The 25089-nt window shown below is 44.9% G+C and overlaps 1 protein-coding gene across 3 annotated transcripts in view; it reads right to left on the bottom strand.

Annotated features, from left to right (window-relative positions):
• PAK1 (p21 (RAC1) activated kinase 1) overlaps positions 1–25089 on the bottom strand; it is a 724626-nt gene that overhangs the window by 163237 nt on the left and 536300 nt on the right. For all 3 annotated transcript variants that reach the window (XM_069639982.1, XM_069639985.1, XM_069639983.1), the window contains exon 10: positions 5509–5557. In XM_069639982.1, the coding sequence (XP_069496083.1) occupies positions 5509–5557 (49 nt within the window). The remainder of the gene's footprint in view (positions 1–5508; positions 5558–25089) is intronic.

The following is a 25089-nucleotide window of genomic DNA, read 5'->3' as shown; positions in this document are numbered from 1 at the left end:
TTGGCATAAAGGTGGGGTGGGACCTAAGCACCATCCTCATAGCATCGAAGGACATGTATGTGCGTTTGCAGGAAAAAGCCTGAATCTCCCCGACCAGTCTGGTGAAGGTGATGGCCCCTAGGACAGCAGTCTTCCAGGAGAGAAACTTCAGAGGGGCCTGATGCAATGGTTCGAAAGGAGGCAATGGTTAGTAAGAACAACATTGAGCTCCCAAGTCGGGGCAGAAGCCATCACTGGTGGAAAAGTTCTAAAGAGGCCTTTCAGAAATTCCTTGACAAGTCAGTGAGACCACAGCGACGGCCTGACCGGTGACCGCGTGTACTGGGAAACGGCCACCAGATGCACCTTGATGGAGGCTTGCAGAGGATGCTCTTGGCCTTGGCAAGGGCCTTCCTACATTCTAGAGGAATGTCATAATGCCCAAACTCTAGGGCTGCAGGAGCCAAACTGTGAGGTTCAGCAGAAAAAGGTAAGAACGACTTGAGAGCCCAAAACACGGTCCACAGCTCCAGAACATTGATGTGCAAAGCTTGCTCCTCTGGAAGTCAGAGGCTTCTGGCGTGGGACTGTCCGGTGTGAGCCCCTCATCTGTCCAGAGAGGCGTCCATGGTGACCGTAACCTGGTACCGGGGAACCTGAAACTGGGCTCCCTGCGTAAGGTGCTTGCGTACTCCCCACCACTGAACGACTTGTCTGAAGTCTTGGTTGAGGGCATCCAGAAACTCCTGCAGGGTTCTCATCTGTAGCCTGCAAAATGTACTCAGGTTAATGCAGGACGAAATCATGCCCAACAGCGACTTGATGGAACGAACCGCTGTGGATTAAGCCATAGCTAAGCAATGTAGCTTCCCCCACATGGCTGCCACTCTCACCTCCGAAGGAAACGCCAGAGATGCCACTGTGTTCTGGTGGGCGTCCAGAAACAGAGTGTTCTGCAATGGCATCACGCAGGACCTCAGATAGTTGGAGGATCCGAGCTACATCAGAAGGCGTATGGTCTCCCTGGCGTGCTGCACCTCCAGGGCCTGAGAGGGTGACCGGATGAGAGTCATCCAGGTACAGATAGATGTGTTTGCCCTTGAGGTGCAGGTGCGCTACCACCATGGCAAGGCACTTTGTAAATAGCCATGGCGTTGATTTCAGGCCAAAGGGAAGAGCCTTGAACCGATAGTGACATCCCAGAATCAAAAAGCGCAAGAACTTCCAATGCTTTGGATGTATGGGGATGTGGAAGTAGGCATCCTCTAGGTCCAACATCACTAGGAAATCCCCTTCTTCCAGCTGTCAGAGTACTTGCTGCAAAATGACCAACCTGAATGTTTAGGACTTTAGGTACTTGTTGTGGCATCGCAAGTCTAGGATCGGATGCCACCCCCCTGACGTCTTCCAGACCAGAAAGTATCTGGAGTACATTCTGGATACCGGAGGCGTGGCTGGACGTGTTCTATTGCCCCTTTTCTTAACATGGTCTGCGCACCTCTTGTAGCAGCTGGGCCATGTGCAGCACCTTCTTTCCCACAGGGGGAATGCGAAGGCACCTGTGTTCTAATTCCAGGGTGTGCCCTTGATGAAGTATGTCCAGCACGCACTCGTGGATGGTGATGTTCTTCCACTCGTTGACGAAATGCATCAGACGTTCCTCCCACTGGGGTGCGAAAGTGGGGGGCATGGGCCGGGTCAGGCTTGCTTGGGCGTTGCGTCCTGGCTTATGGACGACGCGGATGCTGTGCCTGGCCCCTGCACATCTCCGGGGAGGTGGAGTGGGAGGGTTGATGGTACAAAGTAGACACATAGCCTTTAGATGATCTTCTGAACTTCCCTCTAGAGGAAAGGACTAAGACGGTCTCTGTTGCAAGGTCCCCAGTGATCGAGCTGTTTCAGTGTCCATTTTAATAGCCTCTGTTTCATCCACCACCTTGCCGAAGAGGTTATCCCCATTGAAGGGCATATCCACCACTTTGGATTGTACATCTGGTCTGAAATGTGTGGCCTTCAGCCAACCTTGGCATCAGAGTGCCACTCCGTTTCCCAATTTGGGAAAACCTAAGTCTGCGACATCCTCCAACACCACCTTGCCCTCCAGAAAAAGGTCTAAAGCCTCTGCCTTTTTGTAATCAAGCAAGAAATTCACGATCGGCCCAGCTTGAACCACAACTCCCTGTCATAGGGTGGCCAGAGCAGTGGTCGCCTTCGCTTTTGAGGCAGCGGTATAGATGGTATGCTTAGCGATCGCATCCAGCTTCTTCCCCCACTTGGTCAGGGGGAACCATGGATGAGGCAGACGGGTTTGCTGACCAGTTGCTGACAGAGGCTGAAACCACAGAGTCTGGGAACGGCTGCGATCTGAGGCATCTAGAGGCAGAGTCAGGCCCCCTATATGTTTTTTTAAGTCTGTCCCTCTTGGCTGGTGTTGAGCATGGGGACTTCATGAGAGCTAGGCCTTCTTCCAAAACATCGTCAAGCAAAGGAATGGACTTTACGCTCTTCCTGGATGACGCACGTCGCTAATAAAGGAATCCCCCTTTTTCTTTTCTCCGGCTCTAGCTTGAAGAGGGTAGATGCATTTGGAGCATGAAGTGGAAGGAACCCACCTCATCCGGTGGTGACGCCCTGGGACGCGAGGGGTATCGTCGGCACCCAGCGGTTCTCCATCCGGTGGTACAAAGTCATCCAACTCATCGGTCTCTGTAGTGGTTGCATCCATGACCGTTCCAGTGTCCATATGGAGTGGATCCACCACTGGTACAGCTGGAGTGGAGAGTGGCGTTGGCCGCCTCAGTGTTGGAATAGGCTTTGGATCCACGTGGCAGGGTCTTTGCCGTGGTCTTGGTGCGCTGTGCGTGGAGGCCTCCCCACCGGAGCCACTGGGGCGGGAGACGTATCTCTGATACCAAAGTGTGCAGTGTAGTCACGTTGCTAGGGTCATGTTGGGGGCCACTAGGGCTGGCACGGATGGAGGGTTTTGTGCCTTGCTGCGATCAATGGCCGGTCCTCTACAACTAGGGGGGGAAATCAGTTCACCCATTGGGTTGTCCCCTCCCTGGTCCGAGAAGGAGCCTTCTTGTAATGATTCTTCATCAGAACTGGTATAAATTGACATGACAGGATCCCTTACTACCTCCTTTAGACCCCACCATAGGTCTGGGGAGAAACTCTGTTGGTGGCAACAGCTCTTTTGACCTTCCTGTCTCCTTTGGGAAAGAAGAGACGCCTGGTGCCTTCACAGACTGGTTAGTCTGGTAGTAGTCATGGGCTGGGGAGGCAGTGTAACCCTCTGTGTAGATTTCGTTGTCGATGTTGCCATTGTCAACAATGGAGACAGTCATCGCCCGGATCGCCACCGGGTTTGTCGCTGGAGCTGCAGCCGTCAACGAGGTCCTGGTCGTGGTAGATGGTGGTTCTGCCAACGGGGGCCTATGCTTGTGAGGCCCTGACGGCATCACTGCTGGCGAGGACTGGGATGTAGGCATAGCGGAGGACCTTGGAGCGCCCTCTTTGCAAGTGTTTTTCCTCGGTCTACCCTTCGATGAAGGGCTATGCTTGGACGCGAGTGTCGGTCTCTCCGATGATACCACCCAACGGCAGGCTTACTGTGGACGGGGACGTCAAAAGGGGAGCACGCATGCTCCGAATTGGGACCCCTAGCGGAAGCCCATGTCGGATCAGCAGCATGGCACTTAGCCTTTCTATGAACATCCTGCCAAGGGACACCCTCTGCAGATCGACCTCTTCCGCGGGAAAAAGTTCCAAAGACCATCCGGACCTGGGGGGGGGGGGGCTGCGCGCACCCAGAGGCCATGCCTGGCACACTTTCTTCTTTCAGCCATGCCACCAACCTGCAATAACGTTCCTGCTTCACCTTGGCGGGGAAATCTCGGCAGATCTCGCATCCGTCCTCGTCAGGATACAGACAATAGAGGCACTTTGTGTGCGGTCTTCAACGTAGATGTTCCTCAAGCCACATCTGGCGCAGAGCTTGTACAGACTCCTCTTGCCTTCTGACATGGCGAGGAACGAAGTAGGCCTCAACTAGGCCTTCTTAACTGGAAAACGAACATCCAACGATCTCCCCCAGCAACAGATCCCCACTGCCGTCACTGAACAGGGGTCAGCGAACGAGAGGTTTGGACAAAAATCAAACCATTTATCCATAGAAAAAGTTTCAAAGAGGAATAATTTGCTCGAAGAGCAACTTGAAAGGACTCGCAGCACTGAAGTGTGTGGTAAAAATATGAAGATGGCCACTGGGGGTGGGGCTTAGGGAGAACGTTTTGATTGGATGGGTGCAGTATGACCCAGACATCAGTGATTGGTTAAAGGGAGAAAGGCAGTTTTTCAAACTTTAAAGCAAGACTACTTTCTTTTTACAGAGGACTCCGGGCGTGACGACATTCATGAGCATGTGAATCCATGCCAGACCCCATGCTGGAGAAGTTCTATTATATCCAGTACAGGTGAGCCAGTCAACAGCCTCCCTAAAAGGTTGAGCCGGGTTAAGGAATGTATGCCCACATTCCGAAAAAGCTAGCTACTGCTCTCCCCTCCAAGCTTCACATGCCTGCTCGGCTTCCTCTGTCCCATTCCTGGTCCCTCCCTTCCTCCCTGCACTTACTACCGCCATGTCCTTCCCACTCTACAAGGCCTACTCCATTTTCCCTGGGGCCACCACTTGGAAGTGAGAAGGGCCACGCTCCAAAGACCCTCTCGCATTTCTAGGATAGTCATCTTCACCTTGTGTGCTTCCCTTTGGTCAGTGGGTGTTCATCCGTGTGTGTGCCCTTTAAACAAAGTGAGATGCTGGTTTGCTGGTGAGATGAGTGCGATGCTGGTTTGCTAATTGCGTTAATGGTCATGGTGTGGGGATGGGTCTTAGCTAGTAACAGTCGTACTGCCTGGGTGGCTTGGGCTAGTGGGCTGCTACAGGCCACGTAAGCCTTCCCCCTCCTCTTCCGTGCCAGCTGTTAACACTATATGTTGAAGGAGCTTCCCTCTATTTAAGAAAGGTATTAATAAAGGTTGACTTGCAGTACTCAAAATGGTGTGGCATATCATGCGCTAGTTGTGTTAGCAGGTTTTTTGTGTCAAGAACAACGCCATTTGGTAGCTTATAAGAAAAGCCAGTTCAAGAGAAAGACCTGAACGCTATAAAAGAACATTAAAAACCAGTCCATTGACAAAGCCCTTCCGTTCTTCAATGCTGGGTAGAAGTGTAGATGCAGGGGTGTGGATGCCCTGAACGTATATGCTGGGAGTAATTTGAACAGCTAAAGTACAGTCTTTATAGTCATTAAGGGGCTGATGAGCACATTAATATGCATAACCGTACGCAGTATGTAACAAAATGATGCAACATTCTCATCTCTATCCCAAGTAAAGGCAATCAAAAAGTGTGCTTCCTTTAAAATCACTGTTGTGCAATGCACACTTTCTGCCTGTGCGCAATTACTATCAGGGCTAAAAGGAAAACAAGTGCATCTGAGAAATTAAATATGTTTAAGGCAAGCTTACCTCCTGTGCTGTAGCGATATCCATGGCAGTGTAAACTGTTCCAGAAGCCCTGCATGTCAGCAAAAGAGAAACAAAACAGTAAGGCAACAGCTCAGATATGAATACTCTACAGGATAGTGATGGTGTATTTTCTGTATCCAACTGCATCAAACAAAGTTAGAACTTCTGGAAAACGTTTGCTCCATTTGTTGCATGAAGAGGACTGAATACATTACAGCTCAACAAGTTCAAATTTCCTTTGAGTGGTCAATAGTGATGCCAGAAAACAACCATAAGAAAACAGACTTCCCACCTTTCTCCAAAACCATGCAGAATGCTAATTTTGAACTGTCTTCCAATTGGAGGCGTGCGCTACAGAGGGGCTAAAATGAGAAATTGGTGGTGGTGATAAGCAACAAACAGGTCATTGTCTTCTGATTAACCCTTTCCTCCTGTCTGTGAGCCACTGTCAAAATCCACCAGGTTTACAAGATCAGAGTGGACAGCTTTAAAGTGCAGGCCATTGGGACACATTGGTAGCTCGAGGAAAGACAGGCCTATTCTATTCATTGAGACCAGAATGGCTCGGAGCGTATGGTTCGTCATGCTATCAGTGGGTGTCAGGATCTCCTTGGCAGTTTTAGGCTGATGTTCTAGTGTTGTGCAACTTAAGGGATTGAGTTTGGGAGCGATTAATTTCTGTAGTGACGGGTCCTTGACTTACTTCTGTGCCTCTTAACACTGCTGGGCCTAGAAGACATTTGGCTACTATAAAAGAAACAGAAAGAAGAAGAAACTATCTTTGCGTTCACTCAACATGGCTTGCCAACACCAATTTGCATGCAACTACTGAAGAATGTCAAACAGGTTATTGTGAATAACAGTGAAAACCAGGTCTAACATGGTGCGATTTTTTTTATGACACTTTCTGCCACTTGGCTCTGGAGTACCATTAAACTGGCAGGTGATGCGTTGGTGCCAGTCTGCAATATTTGCGATATTCCTCATGGTTGCCAGACTGACACTTTTCTTGCCTTTTAACTGCTTGAAACGCAAAACAGTTTGTTAATCTGCTTTTACTGCCCGTTATGAAGGATTTTCTTTTAGCACCTTTGCCTCCATAGATTCCTATGGCAACTGGCACTGCCACTCCAGCCTCCATCCTGGGCCACCATGGAAATGGAAGAGGGGCTCTGCATGGAGCCCTGCCTTACGTCTGCTCGGCAGCCATCTTAAGTTAGTATTTACTTTCAATGAACCTTCATTTAAATAAAATAAATGCTATCAGCACCGCAGATCGGGTGATAACGGCACCAAGGCCCATCGTGAAGGCTGCGCTTGGGCCCCAGGCCATTCTAAACCGAACCGGCTCACCGGTGTTATTACCATAGTATTGCTCTGTCAGTACTCAGTGTAGCTCTAGACCACACTCACTTTTCCTGTGAATAAGCCTGGATGGCTTGCTCACCTACCTTGATTGGATTTTGGCTAACCTCTCAGTGTCTTCTGTAAAGAAGGCATGGCATCAACAGCAAGAGACACCAGTGACCATAGTTCAAGGGTGTTAATTGAACTTCAAAAAGGGTTTGATAAACGCCTATCTAAACCTAAATCTACCGATTGGAGCAAGCTACGACCATCAAATAATAATAATGCAGTCCTAGTGGTGTCTTTGTAGTATGGGGTAAAGGTGTTACAGGGAAGGGGATACCGCGTCTCGCCATCCAGTGTCCCACTCCCAGAAGACCCCTCACTGAAGTGATCCTCCCGCACTGGTCCATCGACAGGAACTGGATCCAAAAGCGATGGCCGTGCCCTGGCCACTAGGATGACGGAGCCCCGGGGACTAGTGGGTGAAACCCCTTCAGGTTTCTCACACTTCCCAGTTTACCATCAATGGGGTGGCCTCCCAAAATCCTTCCCCCAAGGGTTGATTTTGTAAATCCATCTTAGCACTGCCTTTATCTTTTTCCCTTGTTGGATACTTGTTCTGGTGGAAACGTAACTCCATTTTGTGTAAATCCTATAGAAGAAAGTGCACACAATAAGGGGTCATCCTTCTCTCCAAACAAACAGCAGGATTCGAGCCTCAGAGTCCACCCCACAACAGTTTGCAACACCAAGTGCTTTCTTATTTGAGTCGATATAGCTTTATTTCGGTACACAGACCATACAAGCAGTATATACAATTAACAACTATTTCATCACAAAAACCCTGCTTTAAAAGCAGTGAATACATTTAAAGCTGGATACTCACAAATAATCCACTTAGCCCCAGAGTTAACATATATTTTACAATACAAACTATAGATACAATCAATGCAACAGTGAAAAAAAATAGTATTTGAACATACATGTCCTTGAAATACATGTCAAAATGTCTACTGCAGAACAGGCCACCATTTAATTTTTCTGCTGCAACTCCCTCAGCCTTCCAATCCATCTATATGCCAAGTATATTGCAACAATGACGTGAAAAGGTGTATAAGCACTGTTAACTAACAAAAATAAATCTACCTGGTGCACACGCAATTAAAATAAAACATACAATTCATAGTATTGAACATAATTAGTGCAGAAACACAGTGGACTAAGACATCAGTTAACTAAACGTAATCTTTGCTTCCATGCCCATGTAAAATACTTGGTTTAGGAATTAATTGCCAGCTCATATTCCGAATTATAGCAAAGAGGGAGTGCTTGCTGAGTAGTTCTAATGGCTCTCAACCAGAACAGTGGCTTCAGATATCTTTTTCTTATATCTAGAAAGCTGGGGCATTTATGCAGAAAGTGCATCACATTCTCAATCCTGTCCTTACAAGAGGGACATTTATTAGAGACTTCACTTTTTCCATTTGTGAAGCAGTTCTGCAAGAAGCAAAAAGCCCATGCGCAATTTAAGATGCAGCACTTGTACTTGGGCGACACTACATCCAGGTACTGTTCATAACCTGAAGATTGATTTACATCACAGTATCTCCTTAGACTCTCAGTGCTTGCACCAGTTTCCTGCACCTTGGGTTCCTCAAGCAAGGGTAAAGCGTTATTCAGTTGCAGTTTGAGTCTGGGGTCGATGTGGTATGATGGCTCCAGCATTCGCTATATCCCAAAATACACAGTAACTCCTTGATGCGAGCCGGCCATACTAGTGAACGGTCACCACCCTGGGAGAGTATATCCTCCAAGGCCAGCCTGTGCTTTCTGGACTGTAGTCTCCAGAGGATAGCTCAACGGCAACATTCTCAGCTTGGAAGCAAGACGACATGGAGCAACACAGGTTCGATCCCCGGGTCCGTGCTTAGAAACCTCTAGGTATTAAACGCGTTATAAATAACCTATCATATCATACTTAGACTGAGTGATGACAGTACAGTAAAGGCTTCCATTTGCACATAAAGTCAATTCTACCCAGGTCCACCTCTAAGAACACAGGGAAGTTGGAAACATTACTGGGCAAGTTTCATATATTCTTCAAAAATATATTTTCAGTTATTGAAAGTTGATTACAATTTGTGCCTCTTCAGACTTGGCCCCATACAGAGCCGCTTGTCTTGCCTGAATGGTATAAGCGTCTAATGACACTTTCACTGCCCCATTTCCAAAGCTACGAGCAAATTTAACAATAGCACCGCTATATCTGGCCAATGTGAGTTGGGCTTTGGAGACCTGCACATACCACTTACAATTTCCAGAGAATCTAATGCCTAAGTAATCATATTCTTTGACTTGCCCGACAGACTCATTGTTCAGCTTCAGCTTCCATTGTTATTATATTCTAAATGTGGACCAGTTGCAGGAGCTTTCAACAGAGGTTCACAGATCAAATGATCAAGTCCAGAATATAAAAGTATAAAACTTAAGCAATATCCCTCACCAGAACCTTCTTCGAGAAGAAGAATGGGTAACGTTAGCAGTGAAACATATAGAGTGAGCTTATCACTGGATGCCGGTCTTGTTAAATTAACTTGTTAGCTCTGCCATTTTTCTACTAACCAGTAAACCTTTGGACTATAGTTTGGATCGGGCAGGACGATCTGTAGCCTGCGCTAGGCCATTGGTTGCTTCTACAAATCCTGCTTTGGTTACTTTCCATGTGATGCTTCAACAGACATGAAGTCTTATGCAAAGGAGCATTGTGTGAATTACAACATGGGTCAATGGATCTCCTTTCCTATATCAGGAGATTGAAACAACGGGTTACTGAAATAAGGAGTATTTAGTTTACTAGATTTCATAGGGGGCTAAAGAAGGAAAACATAGTCGACCAAGTTATGCACCCTTCTGCTTCTCAAGGACTGAAAGAACTGGGTTTTCAAATAGTCATCCACATATCTGGAGAGCATGAATGAAAGACAGGAAGACATTTGAGAGATTGTCTTTTGCACCCTGTGCGCCCCTTTACTACCAGACAGGCTTTTGATTTCACCCACTCCATAGATCTGATTGTACCGTTCTTTTTCTGAAGAGGAATGTGGATGCTGGTGACTGCCGGGTTTATGCCTTTATTGTAGGGAATACGGACGAGTTATTAAGGATTGTCCAGAACATCCCATAAATCCGTTAAACACAAATGCCAGTCCCTTGTGAGAAAGAGGGGCTTGTGTTCATGGTCTACTTTTCCAATTAATCAGCAAAACTGCACAAATACTACAGGGACAGTGCCATTAGAAATTCTTAGGTTACTACGTTTGACGGTCAATGCCATGAAGTAGTTGTTTGGCAGACATCTGGAGCTTTGGGATGGAAGGACCAAACATGGCATAGGTCGTCAGGTGTTTTCCGATGCCAGACAGCACAATGCAGTAGACTGAACATTAAACAAACAAGGCCAGCAGAAGGCTTTTTGGAACGAAGGTTTGGTTCGGTTTGCTGTTCTCTAATTTTCCTTTGATATTTGGAATTCCTTAGCGCAAGCATAATCTTTAAGTAAATTGGACTTTCTGTTCAGTTGGCATGAGCTCCTTTGTGACACTAATTGCCTGTCCAGAAACAGGGTAATGTATCTCTTTTTTCTTTTCTTTTTAATTTAAATGTGACAAACTTGCAATCTCAGCTAAGGTTATACAAGCTTATTCTGTAATTGCTAATGAGTCATCCATTTTGAACAGATGCCAAGGGCACCTTCAAGTTTTCAGCAATCTATTGACATACTCCTTTTATCCTCATCAGTAGTAATATCGTACAATCAAGTCCCACAAGGCGATGCGAGTCTATTGGGGTGCATGCATAGCTTGTCTGAATGAAAAAATAAACTCAATGTCTAATCGTAGGGAAATTCACAAAATTGAATTATCAAAATCATTTGGTGCTCTGCTATTTTTTTTTTCAAAAAATGAATTTACATGTATACTATACTCTTGTACTGATAAGAAGGTTTTAAAATAGTATAACTGAAACACCGCCACCACAGATTGGTTAAATACTAGAGTCTATCATGGTACAATCTTTTTTTCTCATAATCCAGCTTCGGTGGGGACGCAGTGCAGCTGTCTCCTTTTGCGCATAAGATTATGTGATGAATGAAAGGGCACCTTTTGAACCCTGTTTGGCTATTGTGAGTATTGCATTTGGTTGATGCAATGTCCCAGATCTATTTCAGAGGTATATGGACTCAGTATTTTCAGTCATGCTAAATCCGTTTTGAGGTTGTCTCCTCTAATGTGTATTATGCTTTACTCTTCTTTTCTTTACACATTTCAAGATCATGTGCGCAAGGTTTTAAAATAAATATGAAAATAAGCAACAGCCAAACCAGAAAGAAAGAGCTTTTGATAAGGTCTTAAATTGTGAATCATTCAACTAGGTAATAACTGCTGCTATTTCAGCATTTCAAAGTGAGTGGAAACAGGAATAAAGTGCTATATTAAAAGACCTAATATGGTCAATTATTCTAAATGACTTGACATGGATCCCAAAAAACTGCCAGTCTCAAGAGTAGCCATCTACTAAGCCTTGAAAGTAAACCCACTGTTTTGTTTTTTGTCAAATATGTAACCACAATTAATTCGCAACTTCTTTCACGTTTCTATGAAGCAGAAGAAATAATATCTATTGAAGCAAGAGCAGATAACTTTTTAGGTTGCTTAAGGTGGCCCAACTACACCTGTATAACGGCATTCTGAAACTTAGCAACGTGTTTTTTAGGCTGATGCTTCAGAGAGCAATGGGTTGGCTCATGACCTCTAGATCACGATTTAGCGGATCGGCTTATATTCTACCCATCACATACTTGTACTGCTTGTGAAAGGAATTAATCACTGAGAATGAGCTCTTGGCTAGTAAGTCTGCATCGCAAGAGTGTAGATCTTTATTGTTAGGAGTAGTTTTTCCATTGAAATTTTGAAGTCCAGATAGATTAATGCAATTCAGAAGTGTTACGCCAAGACCAAAGTCAGAATGTTTTAGTCTGAAGTAATGCAACACAAGAAATTGTCCAGAAAATATACTGTATTCGCAATGGCGACACAACATGTAAGACTATACTGGCACGTGAGCAAATTGATGGGGGTATGATGCTCTAGTCTTCTCGGACTGAGAAGGCATTCATTCATAACCTTTGACTGTAACTACTATACCATCTATGGTGAAGTTAACCAAGAATAATGAGTTGCGTTTGCAAGACCATTACCTTTTAACAGATGCAGAATTTAATGTTGAAGTTCTGGAGTGGATAGGATAGTGCTGTTGTCTACTTTAGAGACTATAGGGCTACACTTTATGAACCGACCCATTGGGCAACTACAGCTTCAGGTTAAAGTGGTCCTCGCACCCTTTGTTCCACTTATTCCTCAGGGGTCTTCCTTGTGGTAACAATTTTGGCTAAAGGTTTCCAGTACCCTTCTGTGTGCTACTTGGAATATAATCAATTTAGTTCTGTCATGGTTTGGTTGCTTTTGAACAGGGCAGACAAACCTAATTACATGTACTCAAGAGATGTGGTGGTGTCGGGGGAGGGAGACGAGGCATTTGCAGAAATTTAGAAATGTTTTGGCAAATTTCAGCAATGACTCTGCAAAAGGTTTCATCAGAATACATCAGTAAATATTAAAAGACACTTTTTATGCGAGATGGTAGTTTAAAAATCCCAATCTCACCAACTATAGAGTTCTAGGTTAAAGTCATATGGGAGTTCTGTAGCTGGATCAGAAATAATCGTGGTGCATAAAGGAACATTAAGAGGATCTTATAAGGCAGAATTAGAATATTACACTGGGATTCGATTAGCAACTGTATTCTTTGTTGTGGGAAAGGTTGGAGGAACAAAAAGGGAGATTTCCCAACCATAGGGGGCCGGATGGAGGCATAAATCAAAAGAAAGGGCATACAGTAAGGGGACTGAATATGTGCAGTCGAAGGTCCTAATAAAAACAAGATCAAAGGGTTACCAAATCCCATAAAACATTCTTGGGTGCTGTGAGGAGTCATGAATGTTACTAAGACACAAGTGAGCAGCGATTGTGCTTAAAGACCTTTATTGAAAATAAAAAGGGTTTGGACAATGCCTCTCTGACCCTGTCCGAAGATTAATTTCCCTACCTAAACTGAAAACCAAGGATCCATCTGTGTCAGAATGTCTGAACATAAACTGCCCCATGTCCAAAGTTCTATTCTGACCCTCACACTAAAAACTAACTCTAAGGTGAAAAGGAAAATGTCTTTAACCATGGGTGGTTTAGAAAAGTGTTCATGAAGGAAAAATAAATGGCTCCAACAAAAATGTCTTCAATGAAAATGTTTCTGGTTCCAGAGGGTAGCTACCTTCCCATGGATTATGCCTTACTCCTTGAGGTTTTATGCACAACAGTTAGTTAGGCGCCTCTTGGCCAATTATAAGATTTATTCACAAAACAGTCGGTTTATAATCTTGCTTTTTCTTCCAGGACACTGGATACATTTCTCTGTGAGGTGAGGTTACTCATATCTTGTTCAAAACAAATTGCCTAGTATACTCCCCTGCCAGGACCTTTGATTCATACACTTGAAATGGACTGGTAGACTCTCCTGCCAGTGCTTCCGACACACTCTTGAAATTGTCTGGTATACTCTCCTGCCACAACCTCAGAATCAATCAATAGTGACTGCCTGGTATACTCACCTGCCACGATGTCTGTTCATTCAGGGAGTTTGCCCGCTCCCAAAGTGTACATATTGTATTGGATAATGCGTCCTCGTGGTATATTATGCCGTTTCTTGAATTTTCCCGCCCCCAAAGTTCTTTATATATTGTGTTGGATAATGTATCCTCCTGGTATATTCTCTCAGTTTCGTGTATATTCGCACTGTGTACATTCATACATCAGATAATGGGTTGTTTGCCATTTATTCCACCCTTCTTCCACCCTTCTTAATATGTCCATTCCCTCTATTGCACTTGGCGTACTTGCCGAGACGCCCTGGAGTCTGCGCGGTGCTTTCGGGTGGACTCACTGGCTTTTCTTGGCGTGTTTCAATTCTCTCATGGTCATCTGCTGAAGGGTTCCCATCTGCTTCCTACTCGCAGCTGCCTTCGCTTAGCTCACCGGTCTCCCGCGGCTTCCACTTCACACATTGGAGAGAGATATGAATGCAGCCCTTGTTTCTCTGGTCTCAACGTCACAGAAATGAAAGGTGTACATCGTTCCTGGTTCCCCTCCTCCCCATCACCACTGTACCGCAGATGCGAGAACCTCTATTCACTCAAACAACCATATAGACCGTACCCTGATGACGTCTTAGAGGAGATAAGTTTGCAGACAATGGAGCAAGTGGACCGGCTGTGACCGTGTAGAGAGCCAATGACGTCACGACTAGGCCCAAGATTTAGATGCATAAGACATATTTAGACACAAAGAACATGCTAATGGCCCACTTAGATAGAGGACATATACTCTTGCTATGCTGAAACACAAGAATACATATAACTGCTTGCTTGTCGATGAACGCATCTAACATGAGTGGCCATATAAATCAAAATGGAAGATGCAGCCACATTGGAATGAATGGAAAGCACCGAGAAGGCCTGAGAACGCAGGGAGATGTCTGAATCGGTGATTTAGCAGGACAGCACAGGTCAGACTGTTCGCGCAGTCAGTGTACATATTTTAGCCAAGGCCATCAAGGGAGGGAGCGTTTCACATTGGCACTTGGCGATGCAGACAAATGCAGAAACAAGGAACAGTCTTCCTAGATTAGGAGAGAAACACATGTTGGAGGGACAGAGACACCACATTAGCTACAAATCCTTGTAAATTTTGAGCAGGAAATGCAAGCCTGTGGTCCCTGCACATGTGATCTGACACTGGAGGACAAAGCCTATTAATTCGAGCCAGACAGAACGCTGTTCCCATCCAACTTAGGACAAACAATGCAAAGTAGTACTAGCTTGGAAGCTAAATGTCCTGTCTCAAGGCCTAGAGGATCGGAGATGGTAACCTTATTGGTACAGACGGCACCATCGGGGCTGTTCTCATCACCTTGAATTATTTCACATGGACTGGTAACCAAGGTACCAAGGCTGTGAAGACCCTCACTGACCAGTCCCTGCTTGCCTCAGGTGTCATTTCACATGTTGTTGCATCAACCAATTATAATGCACTAACCTGACATGCCTTATTTGCAACATTTAGGAGGTGGTCACAGGTGGAGACACCAGACAATGTGTAGCCAATCAAAGCACTAACCGCCATATAGATACTATATAAAGTGTGCCCCACTAACCAACCCCAGTCTGCCTTAGGTTTTTGTTGAATAAGGTGCCATTTCTGAAGTCATCAGCTTTTATAAATTGTTGACAAGCCTGTAACCAGTGAGAACACATTGGAAATCCAAATAAGTCCATGTCTATCTCCATTTGTGCAATCTCTTAATAAACAGTAGTGTTGTCACATTTTTGGACTTTTCCGTTTCTTGGGTGGTGGGTATTTTCACTGAACCAAACTTCTTGCTGTTATATCGGGGGTTTTCCCACCCCTCCACTTCAACGTCTGCTTTCCTCTGGGCTCGGGTAAGTGAAATGCTGCTTTCGTTCACCTGCGAACCCCCGGAAGTCCCTCACCAGCTCTTGGTGTTCCTGCAGCAGTTTCCTTCTCCCTCGGTAAGGCGTCTGGCTCCAAAACACCATCCTCAGCCTGTCTGCTCTCCGTTCCTCGCAGAGAGGTGCAGCACACTCACCAGTCGCCATAGCAGCTGCCTCTCATGCCCTGCTTGGGCTGCTTACATGTCCTGGGCACAGATGTATGCCAGAAAACACTAGAGCTCTCACTGAACTTACAGTCCCTTTTGCTCCTCATTGCCTCTTCCTCGTCCCAGTATTTTGTGAATTCTCAAAACAGTAGTCCTTGGTTGACAATTGACTCACGGAATCTGGATAAGCATTTTCAAATGGAATGACAGTTTTGGCTGAGTTATAGGTGGAACTGAAAAAGGTGAATTATTTAGAGTGACAAGGCAGAACAAAGATAGAAGGTTGATCCATAGGTTTGAAAAAAGAAAGGTAAGTTTCCTTGTCCTTAATAGGAAAGGGAGAGGATACATGACAATAGGCCATGAGAGCTTCGGATTTGGGAAGGCCATATTCAAGGGTAATGGGGGTTATGTCTCACCCTGTGAAGCCATGACATTTCCCCATCGGCCATCTCCTCCCATGTGATCCTGCCTCATGTAGCCGCCACCAGGGTCAGGATCAGGTAGCGGCTGCTGTCTCCTGGACACATGGGAGGAGGTTACTGCCAGGAAATCAGTGATGACGCCATCGGATCCATCACAGTGTACTCCGTGTCTCTGGGTGCAATAATTATGATCATCCCAGTCAATGCTTACCTGGATTTGATCTAACTATAGGCACAAAAGATTACCAATATTTGCCAGGCTCTGGTCTCAGCAGGAAAACACATGCCCTCTTTCACTCAGCTAAGGTGGCTTCCATGCTACCACCAGGATCTGGGTTATGTCCCCCAGAGTAGTAGTCTTTGACTCTTACATAAAACTCCTTAGCAGTCTCACTACTTCTTTTTCTCATATAAGTCTTATCTCTATCAAGGTTTGGGCTATTCGGCTTAGCCACCACCTTTTTTCTCTCCTCCTGTGTCTCCATCTGTTAATACTCAAACTCTTTCTTTTGAAGGCCATACTAACTCCGACAACATCCTAACTCTGACAATGCGATGCTGCTCGTGTCTACTAGGGGACAAGCTGTAATTGTTCCAGTGAGCGTTCCCATTGGTGGGTAGGTTTTCACACTGGCCCCAAGTATTTTGTATTTCATGTGTATTTATAACGCACTTTACACCAAAGCGCAAAACGGTACAACATGTAGATAATGTGGAAAATACGAAATAGACCAGTTAAATGGAGAGGAGATCGTGTTTGAGGTGAAAGCGGAAAAGAGGGTAAGAAGAAACCAGCAAAGATGACATGGAAGCATGTTCCCTTCCAGCAGGGCCAACAAGACAAAAGAACAGAAACATGAGTGAGCACAAGCGGCCGAGTGACAGTAAGAAGAAATTGGGAGTGTGAATGGAGAGGCTGGGGAGGGGAGCAAAAGACACAAGACAGATATGGTGGGGAGAGATTATGGAGAGACTTAAGACTAAACAGAAGAAGTTGCATTTAAGATGAGAATGGAAAGGTAGCCAATGCCAAGGAGGAAAGAGGGCGAGATGGAGTCACGAGGAGACAGACAATAGTAAAGAAATAGACAAGTTAGAAATAGATTTAAGAGGACTTAAGTGTGAAACAGGTAGGCCAAAAAGCAGACAAGAAAAAAGATGAGGATTAGTGAGGATAGTACCAGTTTATAAGTGTGAAAAGAAAGAAAAAGGAAGAGCTTTACAAATGTTATACAGATGTGCTCGACAGGAACGGGATAAGGAAGAAATGTGCAATGCAAAAGTGAGTGAAGAGTGCAGATAGACTCCAATATTTCGATCTGTAGAGGAAACTGATAAATTAGAGGGAGGGAAAGAAATAGAAAGCGGATTGAAGAACTGTATGAGCTAGAAAGAAAAGCACCCCAGTTTAGAGGAATTTAAAACTAGAACGTGATCAGACATCTATGATTGGATGGGCATGGGCAAAAAGTTATTTGCTCATGAATTGAAAAAGTGGAAGGTCATATGCATATAAATAGTGTGAAAGTACAAAAGAAGAAATAATAGAAGAGAATTGTAGAGCGAAAACAGATCCCAGAGGGACACGATGTTGAAGGGTCATGAAGAGGTATTACTAGCCCAGGAGACAAAACAACTGTGGTTGGATAGGTAAGATTTGAACCATTTGAGGACAGACCCAGAAACACCAAGAGAAGAGAGAGGAAATGAAGGAGAGAGTGTCAAATGCGGATGACAGATCAAGAAGTATTAAAAGAGAAGAGTGCTTATCCTAGCGAGCGGATAGTAGGGAAATCACACAGAAAAAAAAGAGTCATCTCTGTAGAATGGTGGGGCCAAAACTAGATTGGAAATGGGGAATCAAAGTTGGAAGTGATAGAGACTTCAGAATAAGCCGCACACTCAAGAGTTTAGACAGTTACGGGAGGAGAGATGTAGGGCGAAAGTTAGATGGAAGAGAAGGGTTTGGAAGAAGGCTTTTTAAGAATAGGAAGGATAGCCGCATGTATAAAAAAAGAAGTGAAGACAGAGGTGAGAAAGAAAGTATTGAAAAAGGAACTAGAAAAGGAAGGAGGAAAGGCTAGATTAAGAATAAGAGAAGTGCAAAATGGGATCTAAGGGTGCTGAGGTAGTTTGTGCTATAGTCAACAAAGCAGAGATCAGCATCCACAAGGGGAGTGAAGAGAGAAAGATAATGCAGGATAGAGTCTCAAGGGTGGTTAGAAGAGAAGAAAATGAAGAGGCAGCAGTGTCTGCAGAAAGCAGAGCAAAAATCGGATAGCGTTGGGAGCAAGTAAATACAAGTAGATATGAATGAAGTTGTGTCAAGTATGTAAAGATTGCGACAGAGAAACAACTTAACTGAGGGAAAAACAGGTTGAATAGAAGCAGGAATCATTGAAAAGGCAAGTAGTTGGTTGATCAGAAGATTAGACAGACGGTGCAGACACCGAGGTCATAAAGAGCGCAGAGAGGAATATTAGATCAAGAGAGGAACCAGAAATATGAGAGGCAGTAGAAGAAACAGCAGACAGATTATAGGAGACCAGAATAGAAATTAAAGGGACGGGTGAGTGGGTAGAAGAAAGACGGAGATTAAAATCTCCAAGAACAATAAGGGTGACGTCTAAAGGAAGAAGCACAGAAAGAAAAGCATCAAGGTGGTCGCAGACATAATTGAGAGGCAAGTGGGTCGATAAGAGAAGGAAAGCTACGTAAAAAGGTCCTGTGAAGGAAGAAAATGGATACTCAAAAGATGAAAACGAGGGGAGATGGACAGGTGAATGTAATGGGAAAAAAAGAGGAGTGGTAAAGGACACCAACCCCTCCACAACAAACTGACGGGTGCGGGTGTGTATAAAACTCATAGAAGAAGAGAAAGCAGCAGGAGTAACCATGTCAATAGAACAGATCCAAGTTTCAGTGAGCCATATCAAATGAAATTGAGACAGTGTGAGCAATGGGGTTCTGGGGGTAAATAAGATTGGACTGGTTACGAAGGGAAGAATGCAGAATGGGGGGGTTTAGGAGTAGTGACAAGGGATGAATGGAGACAAACAGAAGAACAACGAAAGATGATGAAACCTTAAGCAAGCAACAACAACTGCAGAACAATGAATAAGCAGGCTCTAGAATGATCTTAAATACATCATCAATTTGGAAGACTTGGGACACCAAATGAGATGGAAGTCCGGACAAGGTGGGTTTTAGAGTGGAGAACTTTTACAGGGAATTGTACTTCGAGAAGAGAGTACAGAATTATAGGTGTTGAGGTTAGACGTTGGAGACAAATAAAGGTACAGGACAGCATTCACAGACAGCAGTGTGGCGATTTAGCCGGCCTTTCTTGCCGGGCATCCGGGATCCAAAAGAAGGAGATCTTATCCCTTCTGGGCAGTTGACACAGGCGGGGAGGGGCCAGATGGAGGCTGGCCCTTTAGAAACAACTTTCAGGGCCGCACCAAGCAGAAGTGGGGAGCCCCTCCGATGTGATGCGACAGAGTTCGAGTCACAGGCAAGCAGCGGAGGACAGCAGTAAGAACAGCTGTTAGCAGAGCACGGAGCTCCCATGCTTATCCAGGAAGTCGGAGGCAGACAGCAAGTGCAAAGCAGCAGCCAAGCAGATGAGGTGGCGAGCCTGGCTGCATTGCAGCGACTTAGCCAGACTTCGGATTAGGGATTAGTTTGGAAGTCATGTTTACACCTCTTCCCTTTGCGTTTTCCATTTGTTTCTCAATGAAAACAGGTGTGTTGAGTCCCCTAATGGTCTCCGGATCATATAAACACATGGCAAGAGCCTACATGAGCAGGCATCACTCTTCGAGTGGGGCCAATGGTTCAGGGTGATATGTCCCAGCTCTCTACAAGCCCAATAACAGTTTGCCCGCCAAACGGTTTAGTGTGTTGCACACAAATGCCCTGCTCATTCTGTACCATGAATAATGCCTTCCTTATACTGACATTTATGGGGTTTCTGCCTCATGACACTCTTTGTCTTCATATGTTTTATTATGGGGCTCACTTCCCATGCTGCACATTTCATGCTGGTCTAAACGGGGAGATTACCCTGATGGGTGTCTGCAAAATGTTCAGTGTACCAGGCAAAGTGGGTCTGGGAGATCCTCCGTAAAGATTCCAGGGGCCGCTTCATTCCGCAGGTAGCTTTCACTGTGCCCTAGAGTCCCCAGTCTCAGCAGGGCCCTCACCCCACACAGAGCAACATTGCAAGAAATTGGACGGAGTCATTTTTAGGTACAAGGGCAATGCGTGTTTGCAGAAAACTGGCGGAGGCAGATCCACAGGGAGCAGCACTCTCCCCTATCCTATATAACCTTTTTACGGTTTTCCTTTTTTAATGCTCTACAAAAAAAGAAAATTTGCTTCTCAAATTACGCTGATGATTCTCAGTGTTTTATCACTCTTACAGGGAATTACATGCAGGATGCTAAAAGGGTGGATGACATAATTTTATACGAGAATGGATGGATGCTAATGGGATGGCCCTTAACCATGGGAAGACAGAGCTCATGTTGGTTGGTTCTAAACACAGACTCAACAAACTATCACCAAAATACCAATCTTTCTGCGTTGCTGATCAGGATATTCCGGTCAGATAAAAAGTAAAAATTCTAGGAATAACGTTCGACCAATCCCTGACTCATGTTAATAATCTGGTATCAGCCTACTATATCAGGCTTAGTGCACATATACCACCCTTGTCTCAAAATGGCTGTGAAACCATTACTACCATTGTATCCGCTAAAATGGATTACTGCGGATCACTCCTGATTGGAGTGAATAAGGCCAAACTAAAATAAACTGCAAGTGGTGCAGAATAGCGCCATAAGATCCATCATGGGCCTACGCAAATTTGCACATGCGTCTGATGTAAGACGGCAGCTACATTGGCTGCCTATCGAGGAAAGAGTTGAGTTTAGGCTTACTATCACATTCAAAGCACTTGCAGGAGATGCTCCCCCTTATATCATTAATAAATTAAAAACTAAGCAGGCAGCACGCACACTTCGTTCTAATGGAGATAGGAACTTACAAATTCCTAAAACCATCTTGGAATTAGTGAGAAGGGGTGCATTCTGGTCAAGTGCCCCTATGAAATGGAATGCTTTACCTTCAGATTGTTAAAAACTGGAGGACGAACAAGGAGTTTAAAAATAAAATCAAAACCCACCTCTATAGGAGTTTGAGGGCCATAGATTCTTTTCAGAGTAGTGCTAGGTTCTGGACCTGCGCCCGTACGCCTCTGGACCATTTTAGTTGCGCATAACAAATAAAATAAACAGAGGTGACTATCACAATTTCCATTCACTTATTTTCTCAAATGTTTATACATGTACCCGCACTCTTACATACCATTATATAAATGGCTTGCATACATTTTTGGGCATTCACAGATTTTGCTCTTTGTCTCTTGTTTTTGAGTATTTCCTGATAGCGGATTTATAATTTTCCATATCACCCCCATCCCAAATCCATCTGATACCCTAAACCTACTAAAGACAACAAGATGGGAAAGTTAAGAAAAGAAGAGGGAACAATACCTCATAAGTGGGAACAGTAGGCCAGGGTTGGTTTCTCCCTTCCGAAGTATCTCCATGGCATACCTCTATTTTCCACCTTTCAACAGCCAATTGTGTTGGCATGGCCCAGACAAAGGGTACTACTGTATGCTTTGACGCAAGAATTATCTGTACTGCTGCTTGAACTTAATGAAATTATTACAGATTGACCAGCCCTCAGGGGTGTCGTCACTCTGCTGTCAACAGCACAGGTTGCTTGGATGAACGCTCAAAGTCCTCACGCTTGTGGCAAAGCCACCCTGTCATGCCTCATGGGTATGGAAGTGCTCTGGCACAAGCGATGTCTATCAGTCAGGTCAAGAGATACATGAAGGTGATAGATGTGGGTCCTCCAGAGCCCTTCCAGCTCCCCCAGTCCTCATTTACTATCCACTATAGTAGGAATGCAATACACCAAGGGCTACCACATTAGAGAAAGGGAAAACCAACAGCCTCCTCATGCCCAGGGCTCCAAGCTCTGTGAGTAACTATCACTCGCAAGGCTCGACAGGGGTCTACTTGTGAGCGTCGCTTGATTCTCAGCGTGGGCTCATGACGAGAAGGAAACTGCCTTACTTTAGATGGGGAGCACTGCGGTCAGGCAGGAGACCAGCAAGATACCACACCACAGTGGTCGATGTTTCATGCATTTATTTATCCAATGTATGAGACTTTGCCTTACCCTGGGGTAAATGGTACACTTTACAGTTTATAACATGTACTCCTACAATAAAAACCACAAAAGGAAAAAGCAATATATTAAAAATAATGTAATATAAAAAGAACATTAATTCAGGATAAGCTAGAGAAAGTAGATGAGTCCCGAGATGTACAAAAAGCCAGAAGGGAGGAGAATGATAGCTGGAAGCAGAGAGTTCACAGCATGAGGTGCAGCCACTAAGAAGGCTGCTGCACAATGACGGCCATGTTTATAATGAGGAATAGATCTCATGATATCCTGAATGCAAGTGGCCCTTCACACGCCAGAGCTGGGAAGCTCATCAGCCAAATACACAGGCAGACCCAACACCGCTACCTCATAGGCAACCCAACAGATCTTGAAAACTGCACAAAAGTGAATAGGAAGAAAGCAAAAAGAAAGCAAAATAATGGTAAAATGCTCACATTTCAGGCGCAGAAAGTTCAACTAGCTAGGTTTTAAAATTGCAGACAGGGTTTTTAAGACTTTGCCTACCATCATTCACACACCAATCAGACAATTACCAGGAGGAAGAGAATATGCATCCTTAGTTGATAAACCTTTAGTAGGAGACAGGGAACATCCGAGAAAGAGTTACTGTGGGGACCTTGATGCAACGATGCTCATAACGCATGGAAATCTGATTTAACATCTTTATTTTGGTGCCATGTCAATTAGGATTTTGGTTGGACGAATACCTAAGGGAACAAGGGAAAACTAAAACTGAACAGGAGGAACGAGAGAGAAGACAACGTCTTAACATGTGCTTTTACTGGGGTGAGCCAAATCACTTTGTTCCTGTCCTAGGAGAATCACTGCCTACCAGGGAAACCAGCAGACTCGTCCTCAGTAGGGAATAAAGGGATGAGTCCAACACATACCGATTCTCGCTGTGTTATTAGTCCCTTGTCCCCTTCCTCATCCTCACATTTTTATATATGTATCGAAACTTCTGGAAAGAGGCTGACCTTGGAAAGAATTAATCGCCATGATAGATTGTAGAACTATGGGCAACTTGATCGATATTGCTTTTGCTCCGGTCAATGAAATACCCCAGTCAACTACCAGATCACTGAATCGCTTCTTTCAGTAGATGGTTCCCCATTGATATCTGGCCCTTTGACCTTACAAACCAAAACCCTCTCCACGTGTGCCAAGAAACATCATGAGACTATCACATTGAATGCCATTGCAGCTCCACACTTTCAAGTCATTTTAGGACTTCCTTGGTTGTGATTTCACAACTCGCTCAGATTGGAAGGAGAACAAATTAATCTTTCAGGTTCAAAATTGTCACCCCTTCATGCGCTCAAGGATATATGGAAAAACAGTCTGTTCAAAACCTGAACCTTACATCCATTAAAGTACAAAGAACCCTACTACTACAAGAAGCTCTCCCCAAGGAGTACCATGACTATGCTGATGTTTTTGAACCCAAAGTATCTGAACGTTTACCACCACACCGGGGATACGATTGCACACCGAATTGATACCTGGTGCTAAAATACTATATGGTAGAATGTATGCCTTGTCTGACAAAGAATCTAATACTAAAAAATACATGGACGTCGATCTCAGAAAAGGCTCCAACCGACATTCCACCTCCCCAGCAGGGGCTCCAATATTCTTTATCCCAAAAAAGGATGAAACTGAACTACGGCCATGCATAGGCTATCACCAACTCAAGGCCATCATCATCCAAAACAGGTATCCCTTGCCCTCATTCAAGTGCTAATTGGACCAAGCTCACGCTAGCAGTTGGTACACAAAATTGGACTTGTGGGCCGCTTATAAGTTAATAAGGATGGCCACAGGTGATCAGAGGAAAACAGCCTCAGAGCACGGTATGGGCATTACGAATACCTTGTAATGCCTATTGGTCTTTGCAACGCTCCTGCCTTGTTTCGGTACTTTTTGAATTACATATTCAGAGACATAGTAGATACCTATGTCAATCTATTTGGATGATAGTCTTGTCTTTTCATCCTCCAAGACAGAACACATACATCATGTACATGTGAAGAGGCTTTAGTGATACCCCTACTGAAAAAGCCAAACCTGGATGCTTCAATTTTGGCAAATTACCGCCCTATCTCGCTGCTTCCCTTTCTTATGAAGGTTTTAGAATCAGTAGTCACTCCTCAATTGAGAGACTTTTTAGAAGGACAGAAGATTCTGGATAGCTGTCAGATGGGTTTTCGGCCGATGATAAGTACGGAGTCGGTTCTCGTGTCAGTACTCGACCTTACCATGATCAGAGACGAGGTGGCACAGCAGGTCTTATCTTACTGGACCGGTCAGCCGCCTTCGATACTACTGATCATGGGATCCTACTATCTAGGCTAAAGGAAGCAGGGCTCTCTGGGGCGGTTTTGGATTTGTTTCGGGACTTTTTGGTTTTTCGCTCTCAAATAGTTCCACTTTCCCCTTATCGCTCATTCTCGGTTGCAGTGACATGTGGGATTCCACAGGGGTCAGCACTGTCGCAATTTATATATTCGCCCTCTGATGGCACTTATCTGCTCATTTGGTTTCAGGGTCTTTTCCTATGCAGACACCCACATTTTGTTTAGATTACAGCCGGGCCAGCCAGAGATTGGCTAGAGCTTAAAAAATTGTCTGGATTCCACCCGGAGCAGGATGAAGGCAAATTGGATCAAACTAAATGGGGGGGGGGGACTGAGGTCTGGATCACCGGCCCATTGGAGGCAGCCAGTGATGGACCTCAGCGTTTTGGCCA

Source organism: Ambystoma mexicanum, chromosome 7q (genome assembly GCF_040938575.1).
Source record: "Ambystoma mexicanum isolate Mex_15411 chromosome 7q, UKY_AmexF1_1, whole genome shotgun sequence".
Classification (NCBI taxonomy): Eukaryota; Metazoa; Chordata; class Amphibia; order Caudata; family Ambystomatidae; genus Ambystoma; species Ambystoma mexicanum.
Note: the sequence above shows the minus strand (reverse complement) of the source record. Positions and strands in the feature narration are given on the sequence as shown.